General features: G+C 38.6%; 1 protein-coding gene across 3 annotated transcripts; it reads left to right on the top strand.

Moving 5' to 3' along the window:
- Positions 1-494: 494 nt before the first annotated feature.
- MTERF1 (mitochondrial transcription termination factor 1) lies at positions 495-8,099 on the top strand. 3 transcript variants are annotated; one of them, XM_082846204.1, is made up of 3 exons: positions 495-540; positions 1,075-1,137; positions 5,682-8,099. In XM_082846204.1, exons 2-3 carry the CDS (start codon positions 1,106-1,108, stop codon positions 6,868-6,870), a joined length of 1,221 nt encoding a protein of 406 aa, XP_082702330.1. In that variant the 5' UTR covers positions 495-540; positions 1,075-1,105; the 3' UTR covers positions 6,871-8,099. The 3 variants fall into 3 exon arrangements, with proteins under 3 accessions (XP_082702330.1, XP_082702331.1, XP_082702332.1); XM_082846205.1 differs by lacking the exons at positions 495-540; positions 1,075-1,137 and adding an exon at positions 1,291-1,321; XM_082846206.1 differs by lacking the exons at positions 495-540; positions 1,075-1,137 and adding an exon at positions 4,032-4,107.
- The last annotated feature ends 4,401 nt before the right edge of the window (positions 8,100-12,500 follow it).

The following is a 12,500-nucleotide window of genomic DNA, read 5'->3' on the forward strand; positions in this document are numbered from 1 at the left end:
GTCCTGAAGGCTGACTGAATTCGGACTAGCAGCCACACTTCAGGATTTACCAGGTAGTTCAATAACGAAAACCTGGAGCTGTTCACACGCGTTTTCCTGCGCCAAACGCGGAGGTGTTCATCCACGCCATGTTAATCACATTAATAAGCGTAATCATCCTATCAGGCTGCAAACTTCACGTATATAACAGAGACTTTCCCACTGCGCGTCGCCTGCAGGAAACGGATCCCCGCAGCGACTCTGGGCCTTTGGCCGAGTCTTGGGAAATCTCCAAGTCCCGCCCCGCCCTCCAAAATCAGACCTGAAGACCGGTTCCCCGCGCTCATCGCGGTCTCCTGCTGCCCTCTGCCGGGGCCCTAGCGTCAGGCTATGGAAGGCGGCCGCGTGGCCGCCGGGGGGGGCGCCAGGAGGGTGACGTCACCTCTGTGCGCGGCCCCTCGCCGGAAGTTATTCCTGTCCACTTCCGTTCCTCTGTTATTCTCCAGACCCCAGAAGGGAAAGTAAAAGTATCTGTAGCGCCCAGTTATAGTCCAAGTTGAGGTCGGTGACTCGCTGCCGGCGTGCGTTTTCTTTTTAGAAGCGGGTCTGGGTGACTGTGATGTGTAACGGAGTCCCGTTCCCGTGCAGCCCCTTGTAGAGTTTCTTTGTGGGAGGAAGAGGGATGGAAGAACCCGTGGAAATACCCGTGGAATTTTTGAGTTAAAGACTCAACTGGGTTCGAACCTTGCTTCAACGAGCTAAGTCAAGCTAGTAAGGGAGCTCGGCGCTTTTTCTGATTTTGTAATTTTAGGAATGATGCCGACGTTTTAAGTTGTGGATGTTAAGTAAGATAATGTGTGTGAAGCACTTAGTTCTGGTTTTACAAATTATACTCTGATTCTGCCGCCTTTACCTCTTATACTCGGGCTTGTACTTGCCATTTTCTTCTCAGTATCTCTGAGAGATGCCTAGTATATAAGAGGTTATGGATCTAACGAGAACATTATGCAGCGTTAGCTGAGATTGAGCTCCTTATTCTGTATTACAAGTCCTGACGTTATTTTATCCCCGCCCCTTTTATTTTTCCATTTCTAGGAAACAGCTATTTTTCAGCTTTTCTGGAGGAATGCAAAGTTCTCTTTCCTTAAGACAAATGAGGTGAGAAGTTCATTGCTGTAAATATCTCCAAACTTAGCTCGTTTTGTCAAAAGAAGACTAACTGGAATGTAGAAGCCTGGAACCAGTGATTACCCATTTCCATTAAAAGCCCCTTTGTCCGGGGAATTGTGGAGCAGAGGGTCTCATAAATCTTCCTTTATTCCTTAGACCTCACAAGTTACAGGTACAGAGATTTTCAGTGTATTTGCTAATTTTGGCCTTTAGCTCTTGGAATAGTGGCTTTGGTAATTAAAAACGGCAATTTCAGAGACATGGAAATAAGTTATGGAATATTAATTAGTTTTGAAATTCGTAGATTGAGGCAGTTGGTACTTCTTGCATTAGGCTGCTTAAATATTTATTCACCACGCTAGATGTAATAGTATTTTGAATGGAGATTGGATGCTAAAGGAGTAAAATAAATTGATATTCATCAGGCTTAACTTTTTTGTGTTGAAAACTGAAAAATAACTTATTCTATTTTTTCCTCTCTCTGTATATATTAATGTCCCCTCCCCCCTTTTTATTTAAGTGGTATTATCCTAGCCACTGTACTGTTAAGCAGGTTGCCACTTAGAATGTCTTGGACATCTTTCTATTGTGTTAGATCTGCCTCATTTAAAAAAAATTTTTTTTTAAATTTATTTATTTTTGGCTGTGTTGGGTCTTCGTTTCTGTGCGAGGGCTTTCTCTAGTTGCGGCGAGCGGGGGCCACTCTTCATCGCGGTGTGCCGGCCTCTCACTGTCGCGGCCTCTCGTTGCGGAGCACAGGCTGCAGACGCGCAGGCTCAGTAGTTGTGGCTCACGGACCTAGTTGCTCCGTGGCATGTGGGATCTTCCCAGACCAGGGCTCGAACCCTTGTCCCCTGCATTGGCAGGCAGATTCTCAACCACTGTGCCATCAGGGAAGCCCCTGCCTCATTTTTAAAAGGAGGCTGTGTAGTATTATATTGTATACATGTACCACTATTTATTAATCATTCTACTATTGGTGGCCATTTGGGTTCCTTCTTTTTTGCTGTAGCAAGTAATATTATAATGGTCATCCTTTTTTTTTTATTTAAAATAACAAATGTGTATTCTTGTCCTGTATTTCCTTTGGATAATCTCCAAGAAGTAGAAATGCTGGGTTGAAAGATATGATGGATGGTACCAAATTCCTTAACAACAGTAATATTTGAGAATTCCCCCCATTTCTTCATATGTTTACCAGCTGTTGATACTAGTTACCATTGTTTTTAGGCTTAGCTAAGACTGTTCATACCATTTTGGGGGGGTCAATTTATTGCATTTATAGTATTGTAATCAAAACCAAATTTTTGTTGCTAGTTCTAAGTCCAGTTCAGCTCTTTTTTTCCCCTATGTAAATAGAACACTTAGTTTTAGACTCTTAGTAACAAATTACTATAAAACAAATGATTCACTTCAACTTCAAGTATTTCTTAAGTTAAAGATTTGTGGGAAGATACTGTTTGAATGGGATCTTGTACTGTGGATAGACATTAGGAGGATAGGCCTTTCTGAAAGACAGAACAGCTTAAAAAAGGCTGGGAGACAAGAATGGTCAAGGATGTTTAGGACCTGAGATTTGAGAGCAATGGTGCTTTGTTGTGAGGTTGTAGAATAGACGAGATAGCTAGAAAGATCAATCTGAAGATTTTACCTTCTAGGGGACAGCTACAGAGGTCAGGGAATCAGGGAATGAGGGACATGATCACATCTTTGTTTTACAGGTGTACTGTGGGGGCAGTCTTGAGTGACTGATGTTAGAGAAGCAAGTTAAGTGACTGTTATAGTCTGAGAGAATATCAAAGAGTAGAGAGATTGGATTTCAGAGGTACTGAAGAAGCTGAATCTACATGATTTAATAACTGGGGTTGAGGAAGAGAAAAAAAAACCAAAGCTTACTTTCAGATTTTTTTTTATCATGAGTGATTACTGAGTAATAGTGATTTCATTAATTAGAGGAGGGCTGGTTTTGGGGCTGGGAAGGATGCTCAGTTTGGCTTTGGACATTAAATTGTGTGAAAGATATTTCCATGGAGAATAAACTATACACAAAGACAAAATCCCCCTATGACAGATTCAGGAGAAACCTTAATTTATTCCTCTTTTGTTAAGATATTTGGCATATATTTTTACTTTTAGTTTTTCATCAGTAGAATTTCTTTTGAATTTTCTGTGACTCGTTCAGCCCTGTTTCTCAAGAGTAGAGTGTAGTCTAGAGTAGTAGTCATAGACATTTTTGAACATGTACAATCTTAATAAAAAGGTTTATAAATGTACCTCCAATATAGGTATATTTATTTACTAATTAGTTATATACATGTTTTATAGTACTATTATATTGTATACATTTTTACATTATGAAACATGTAAAAAGTAGAAATTTTAAAAGGCCAAGACAAATATAAATTGGAGTTTTACTGTTTTCTACCTGCGTCCCATTGGATAATCTCTCACCCCCTTTGGAAAGCACTGGTTTTATCTACAGCTGTCAGTGTTCTGTCCCATTATCCAGTAGAGGTCACCCTGAGCATGTGGAAGAGAGAGCAGGTTGTTGAGCAGGGCATGGTAAAGCCTTCATTCTTTAGTTAGGAGGATCTTATTTTTAAGTTCCTATCTTCATGCATTTTTGGAAGAGTATGTAGTTATAGAGTAGTATGTGGTATTATGGAGACATGAATAATAATGAACTCAGAGTATAGGGCAATCTAAAATGTGCTTTTGCTGTTTGCTGTTTACTTTGTGAGTGTTTTGCGTTTTGTTTGAATGTTATTTGAATCTGTAGTTTTGGAATCTTTTGTTAATTCTTTGATGATTGGTGGATTATCTGAGTTACAGGAATGTTCCCAGCCTGTAGGCATAATCCAATTTCTTGTTAGATTGTAGTAATTAAAAGGACAGACACAGAGGAGCTTTTCTTATATGGATCTTGAAAGCAGTATCTCAAGCCCAGAGATATTAGTGGTGAGTTGGAACCATTTATCTCTATTTTCTATTTTATGCTTAATTAGCAGAGAGGAGAAAGGAAATGCCTCTTTTAAGTGATAAGAGCCTGTTGTAAGTAATTAGGAATCAAGAACTAAGTTTGTCACAGCTGTATAGTCTGAAAAGGAGAAAGTACAGTTAAAAAAGTATTATGTGTTGTTGTATGACTGAGACCACAAACAACTTAGGAACATAAACCATCTGACAAGCTGGATAACAGAAGAAAACTTTTCTGTTAATTTTCTCATAAAATATTTCCTATAAATAGAGGTGCTTGTTTTAGTAGGGACCTATGATTATTATCATGTATAAGTTCATCCAATTTATGCTCTATTTCTAAATGATCAGGAAAATGAGTTATCAAGGTTTTAGTCACTTGATCAAAGTTACATGTGCTGTGACACAGATGCAGAGAGCCCTGAGTTAGTCTTTTATAAAATGGTGGTGAGGAGAATGGCAAAAGTAACTTTTAAAATGTTTACATCCCATCTCTATAGTTCCACATGTGGTGGACTGTGTGTATGAAATATCCCAGCTAGATCATTATGAAGATGAAAATTGGTTTGGAGTTGTTGGGTTAACCCAAGAACCAAGGGGACGTTAGGGTAAATTGAGAGACATGGAGATTGGGATCAGGAGCTATGTAAGATAAGAATTAAGGTTCTAATGATAGCATGGGTTTAAAGAGTACCATGAATCTAGAAAAAGGTGTTTAAGGTGGAAATTAGGTAGTATGAAGTGTTGGTTTTCAGGGCTAGATTTAGAGGTTTTTAAAAAAATTTTTTTTTTTTGGCTGTGTTGGGTCTTCCTTGTTGTGCGTGGGCTTTCTATAGTTGTGGCGAGTGGGGGCTACTCTTCGTTTCGTTGCACAGGCTTCTCATTGTGGTGGCTTCTCTTGTTGCGGAGCATGGGCTGTAGAGCGCAGGCTCAGTAGTTGTGGTGCATGGGCTTAGTTGCTCCGCGGCATGTGGGATCTTCCCGGACCAGGGGTAGAACCCGTGTTCCCTGCATTGGCAGGCGGATTCTTAAACACTGTGCCACCAGGGAAGTCCCCTAGATTTAGAATTTGATAACCAGGAAGTGAGAACAGAGGCAAAGAAGTCTGGTATCTATGGGCAGAGGCAAGGCCAAAGATCTCGTAAGTTAGAAGACAAGGCAGAATTGAAAGCATCAATTAGTAGGAATAAACCAAAGGTTTGGAAACCAGGAAGATAAAGCAGAGATGGAGAGGGGCAACTGGTTTTGGGTAGCCAAGGCAGGCAAGGCCAAATAAAAAGAGGAAGGTAAAGGCAGGAATAATTCTGGAGCAGTGATGATGCTGTACTGCTTTTCTTTATGTTAAGAATAGAAGTGGCCCCTGACCCACAGATAATCAGAAGCAGTGAGCTAGGGAGTGGGAGTTTGGTGGTGGGATTGTTACCACAGCACCAGGAGAGCTGGATCCCTAGGTGTTTTCTTACAGAAATGACCATGATACTTACAGGGTCATAATATGGTCTTTTATCTCTTTAACATGTGTGTTTGTATAATATTATATATGTTGTTTTATACAGCATTCCAAAAGGTTTGGGCTACCTGACCATTATGGCACCAAGAAACCTCTTGTATATGAGAAGTAACTTTCTTTTTGGTTCAAGATGTTGGATGATCCGATTTTCAACAGAAATCCTCTTTAAATCAGTTTCATTTAGGCTTTTCAGTATAAAATGTGATAATGCAGACAGTGAACCTTTGGAAAATGAAGAACTGCTGAATAACTTACTTACTATGGGAGTAGATGTTGACATGGCAAAGAAACGACAGCCTGGAGTTTTTAATAGGAGAGGTACTAATGAGCAGAACCTGAAGACATTCCTTCTGTCTAAAGGAGCTAGCAAAGAAGTGATTGCTAGCATCATATCAAGATATCCACGAGCCATGACACGCACACCTGAAAGTCTTTCATATCGGTGGGATCTGTGGAGAAGAATTGTGACATCAGACCTTGAAATTGTAGCTATTTTGGAACGTTCTCCTGAATCCTTTTTTCGGTCCAGTAACAACCTAAACTTAGAGAAAAATATAGAGTTCCTCTACTCAGTTGGATTGACCCATAAATGCCTTTGTCGATTGTTGACCAGTGCCCCACGTACCTTCTCCAATAGTCTCGAGCTGAATAAACAGATGGTTGAATTTTTGCGAGAAGTCTGTTTGTCTTTGGGTCACAATGATCCCACAGGTTTTGTCAGGAAGATAATTTTTAAAAACCCTTTCATCTTAATTCAGAGCACCAAACGGGTAAAAACTAATATTGAATTTTTACAGTCAGCTTTCAACTTGAACAATGAACAGCTGCTTGCTTTGATACATGGTCCAGGAGCTAAAATCCTAGACCTTTCCAATGATTGTATGAGAAGAAACTACACAAATATCAAAGAAAGACTGCTTTCTCTTGGGTGTACTACAAAAGAGATACAGAAGTTTGTTTTAAGCTGTCCAGATGTGATCTTCTTGGGAGAGAAAAAGTTTAGTGATAAAATAGACTGCCTCATAGAAGAAAAAATTAGCATTTCACAAATAATTGAAAATCCTCGGATTTTGGACTCAAGCATAAGCACTTTAAAAAGTCGAATCAAAGAATTGGTAAATGCTGGCTATAACTTGAGTACGTCAAACATCAGTCTTCTGTCTTGGAGTCAAAAAAGATATAACGCTAAATTGAAAAAGTTAAACACTAGACAGAATGTTGTTCTGGGGAATTAAGCAGAAGTCAGTCTTACAATGTAGTGACATAATTTCATTTTGAATTTGGACCTTTCAAAAAGGAGCTTTGTTTTCTTAACCACATATACATATATAATGTTTCTTTGGATATTTTAGTTTAAAGGTTCATAAAAACTCATGGTCATTATGCCCTGGTATAGTCTTCCCAGCTACCTTTTCTGTAGTTTGAATTAATACGACACCCAATTTTATGATATAGGCTGTGGCTTTTGTATGCATGGTAGTTGCTGAGTGCTATGGCAGAACAATGTATAAAAAGAAAGTACAAAATAAACTTTTTTGGTTTCTGTTCAGATTTGAAAATCGACAGATTCATTTAGATAGTTCTATTTCCTATCATGGTTTTGAATGGCAACCTATTTCTCCTATTATTCCATGTATCTAATTATGGTTCATCTTCAAAATAGAATGTCAGTAAGAATATGACAACAAAAAGGAGGAATTTTTCATCCCAAATTCTACGTACTCTATTTAAACCATTAGTATGCCCCACCACTCCTCCAGTTTAGGCTCAATTTACTATGGGTATATCCTGATTTCTTTGAAGATAAGGGCAACTGTGATAGGCAGAATAATGGTTACCCAAAGATATCAGTGTCTTAATTCCCAGAACCTGTGGATCTGTTTCGTTACATTATAAAAGGACTTTGCAGATGTGATTAAGTTAAGGACCTTAATTTGAGGTCCTGAGTTGGGGAGGTTATCCCAGATTATCTGGGTGGGCCCAGTATAATCATAAGGGTCCTTAAAAGTGGAAGAGGGAGGTAAAAGAAGAGGTCAGAGTGATGCAATGTAAGAAGGACTTGACCCACTTTTACTGGCTTTGAAGGAGGAAGGGGACATGAACCTAGGTAGCCTCTAGCTACCTCTAGGTAGCCTCTAGAAAATGGAAAAGGCCAGGAAGCATTCCTCACTAGCACCTCAGAAAGGAATGCAGCCGTGCTGAGACCTTGAATTTAGCCCAGTGAGACCCATGTCAGACTTCAGACCTACAGAACCAAAAGATAATAAACTGGTGTTGTTCTAAGCCACTGAGTTTGTGATAATTTGTTACAGCAGCAAACAGACTAATATAACAACTAAATGGATGATTAGTTGCATTTTAGGTGAAGAAGTGTACCTTTAGTATAGTATCTGTATTTCTTCCTCTTATACTTTTTTTATCCACCTATCTTTCTGGAATGGCTAATAAGTTAGTGTTTGTAGTTTCCTCTAAATGTATGTACAAAAAACTAAATGTAAGTAATAAAATCTAAATAAAGGAATACTTTTGCCTAATGAGTGTAGTTTACAGAAATAATGATGGTTTCTGTATATTTATATTTTGTTGGTGTTTCTGTTAATACAAAGAACCAAGAATTTTTAGAGGCGCTGACTTAAAGAATGACAAACAGATGACATCTGTATCTTGAAGACATTCACAGTCTAGCTCTGACATAAACTGAAAGAGAAGGAACAAATTATATGAGCTTAATTACTTTTAATTGCTTTCCAGAGGCATTTATTTTCTAGATGTGGATTTTGAATTAAGTAACAATGACGCTAACCTTTTAAGCCTTTTTTTTCCTTTTATTGAAGTACATATAGTTGATTTACAGTATTATGTTTCAGGTGTACGGCATAGTGATTCAGTATTGTTTTTGCAGATTATACTCCATTATAGGTATATATAAGATAGGTACACACACCCCCTGCCCCCCAAGATAATGGGTATAATTCCCTGTGTTAAGCCTTATTTCTTATCATTGATGCCTCAAAAAAACTTACTCCCACCAGTGATAGAAACCAAATGCCTGTTTTTTCAAGGCCATTTGTATGTCAGTGATCTCTTATATTTCCAATAAAGTATTTGATGGCAAGCATGGCATAATTTAGAAATCATGGACTGTATAGAGACATTTCTTTAGAGTAGTATATCTGGGTACTATTCCTGACCAGCTCTGTAACTTTGTGTAAATAATTTTACAGAACTTGTTTTCTCATCTATAAGATGAAAAATTGACCTCACAGAGTTGTTAAGAATCAGATGATATAGGGTCTCTAAGGTTTCTTGCACATAGTAACTTTTCAATGGTAGCCATAATAAATACAGTAGTATTTTTAACAACAGCTTTATCAATGTATAATTCATATACCATACAATTCAATTTAAAGTATGCAATTCAATTTTTTAAAATACTCATATTGGGGCTTCCCTGGTGGCGCAGTGGTTGAGAGTCCACCTGCCGATGCAGGGAACACGGGTTCGTGCCCCGGTCCGGGAAGATCCCATGTGCCGCGGAGCGGCTGGGCCCGTGAGCCATGGCCGCTGAGCCTGCGCGTCCGGAGCCTGTGCTCCGCAACGGGAGAGGCCACAACAGTGAGAGGCCTGTGTACCGCAAACCAAAACCAAAACCAAAACAACTCATAGTGCTGTGTAATAATCACCACAATCTAACTTTAAAATGTGTTTGTGCCCTTTAAAAGAAACCCTTTACCCATTAGCAGTCAATCTCCATTATCCCCCTCCTACTTTCCTAGCCCTAAGCAACCACTGATCTACTTGCTGTCAATAAGATTGCCTATTCTGAATGTTTCATATAAATGGAATCATACAATTTGTGGTCTTTTGTGACTGGCTTCTTTCACTTAGCATAATGTTTCTAAGGTTCATTTTGTACCATGTATCAGTATTTCATTCATTTATGTTGCCAAATAATATTCTGTTGTATGGGTACAGTAGTAGTATTGGGAGTAAATTTTATTGTTATGGCTTAAGGTCCTGAGATGGGAAGGTTATCTCAGATTATCTGGTTGGGCTGAGTGTAATCAAAGGGGTCCTTAAAAGTCAAAGAGGGAGGTAAAAGAGGAGGTCAGAGTGATATGATGTAAGGACTTGATGCACTTTTACTGGCTTTGAAGGAGGAAGGGGACATGAACCCCCTTAATTCCTTAAATCTTCTGAGTTGTATAGGAATACTTTCTGAGGTATTGCTTTGAAATCTAACAAGTTTATAAGGAATGTGAGGGAGATGGGCAGAAGAAATAAAAGTTTATTGGCATCAGCTGGTCATGAGGATTGTACCTGGGCTGATGAGATGATACAGCAACAGTTGCCAGTGGCCAAGGAGGATGTGGGATGCACAGAAGTAAAATACAGTACTTATTTGGGGGGGTTGGGGAGGGACAACTTCCTTTGTATTCTTTGTAGAAACAAATGGCTAATGCCTGTCAGGCAAGATTAACATTATATATATATATACACACACACATATATAATTGTTTTTGAAGTATAGTTAATTTACGATCTTTTGTTAGTTTCTGGTATACAGCAAAGTGATTCAGAATATATACTTTTTCAGATTCTTTTCCATTAGAGTTTATTACAAGATAATTGAATATAGTTCCCTGTGCTATACAGTAGGACCTTGTTTATTTTTTATATAGTAGCTTACATGTCATATTTTAGGTTTGAGTCTGATTGAAGTAGAGTCAGTTCTTTTTAAAAAAATTGAGTTATAGACATATCTCGGAGATTATTGTAGAGATTATTGTGGGTTCAGTTACGGATCACTGCAATAAAGTGAATGTTGCAATAAAGTGAGTCACATGGAATGTCTTGGTTTCCCAGTGCATATGAAAATGATTTATACTGTAGTCCGTTAAGTGTGCAATAGCATACTGTCTAAAAAAACAATACATACCTTAATTAAAAATACTTAATTGCTAAAAAATGCTAACTATCATTTGAGGCTTCAGTGAGTCATAATCTTCTTGCTGGTGGAGCGGCCTGCCAGGATGTTGATGACTGCTGACTGATCAGGATGGTGGTTGCTGAAGGTTGGGGTCGCTGTGGACATTTCTTAAAACAAGACAACAGTGAAGCTTAGTGCATGAATTGACTCTTCCTTTCATGAATGATTTCTCTGTAGCATGTAATGCTGTTTGACAGTATTTTACCTACAGTAGAACTTCTTTAAAAATTGGGGTCAATCCTCTCCAGCCCTGCTACTGTGTTATCAACTAAGTTTATGTAATACTCTAAATCATTTGATGTTATTTCAACAGTCTTCACAGTATCTTCACCAGGAATAGTTTCCATCTCAAGAAGCCCTGTTCTTTGCTCATCCATAAGAAGCAACTTCTCATCCTTTAAAGTTTTATCATGAAATTACAGCAATTCAGTCACATCTTCAGGCTTCACTTTAATTGTAGTTTCCTCCCTCTTTCTACCACATTTACAGTTGCTTCCTCCACTGATGTCTTGAACGCCCCCAAAGTCATCCATGAGGGCTGGATTCAACTTTTCCCAAACTCCCATTACTGTTGATATTTTGACTTCTTCCCATGAATCATGAAGTTTTTTTTTTAATTAAAAAAATTTTTTACAAAGTTTAATGACATCTAGAATGGTGAATCCTTAATATTCTGTAATAAACCGTATGGAAAATGATATGAAAAAGAATATATATATATATTCAGCTGTACTACAATTAAAAAAAAGAAAGGAATGGTGAATCTTTTCCAGAAGGTTTTCGATTTACTTTGCCCAGATCCATCAGAGGAATCACAATCTATGGCAGCTGTAGCATTATAAAATTTCTTTCATAAATAATAAGACTTGAAATTACTCCTTGATCCATGGGCTGCAGAACAGATGTTGTGTTAGCAGGCATGAAAACAACATTAATCTGTGCATCTCCATCAGAGCTCTTGGGTGACCAGATGCGTTGTCAATGAGCAGTAATATTTTGAAAGGAATCTTTTTTCCTGGGCAGTAGGTGGGCTTAAAATATTCAGTAGATCATGTTGTTAACAGATGCACTTGTCACCTAAGCTTTGTTGTTCCATTTATTAGAACACAGGCAGAGTAGATTGAGCATAATTCTGAAGAGCCTAAGATTTCTGGAATGATAAATGAGCATTGGCTTCAACTTCAAGTCATCATCTGCATGATCCCCCAACAGAAGAATCAGCCTGTCTCTCTTGAAGCTTTGAAGCCTGGCATAGACTTCTCCTCTCTAGCTATGAAAATCCTAGAATGCATCTTCTTCCAATAGAAGGCTGTTCCATCTACATTGAAAATCTGTTGTTTAGTGCAGTCACCTTCATTAATCATCTTAACTAGATCTTCTGCATAACTTGCTGCAGCTTCTATTCAATACATCAGCTCTTGCTGCTTCACGTTGCACTTTTATGTTATGGAGATGGCTTTTTTCCTTAAACCTCGTGTACCAACCCCTGCTAACTTCCAGCCTTTCTTCCGCAGCTTCCTCACCTCTCTCAGCCTTCATAGAATTGAAGAGAGTTAGGGCCTTGCTCTGGATTAGGTTTTGGCTTAAGGGAATGTTGTGGCTGGTTTGATCTTCTATCCAGACCACTAAAACTTTCTCCATATCAACAATAAGGCTGTTTCACTTTCTTATCCTTTGTGTGTTCACTGGAGTAGCACATTTAATTGCCTTCAAGAACATTTCCGTTGCATTCATAGCTTGGCTGTTTGGTGCAAGAGGCTAAGCTTTCCATCTGTCTTGGTTTTCCAAGTCACTAAGCTTCTGATTTAAAGTGAGAGACGTGTGACTCTTCCTTTCACTTGAATACTTAGAGGCCTTTGTTGGGTTATTAACTGG

This window comes from Leucopleurus acutus (assembly GCF_964270905.1).
Source record: "Leucopleurus acutus genome assembly, chromosome: 9".
Classification (NCBI taxonomy): Eukaryota; Metazoa; Chordata; class Mammalia; order Artiodactyla; family Delphinidae; genus Leucopleurus; species Leucopleurus acutus.

Excerpts from the sequence above, each read along its gene's own strand:
- MTERF1 (XM_082846204.1), top strand. The coding sequence starts at position 1,106 with ATGCAAAGTTCTCTTTCCTTAAGACAAATGAG. Across the intron at positions 1,138-5,681 it reads CTTTCCTTAAGACAAATGAG|CATTCCAAAAGGTTTGGGCT; the intron begins GTGAGAAGTTCA and ends TGTTTTATACAG.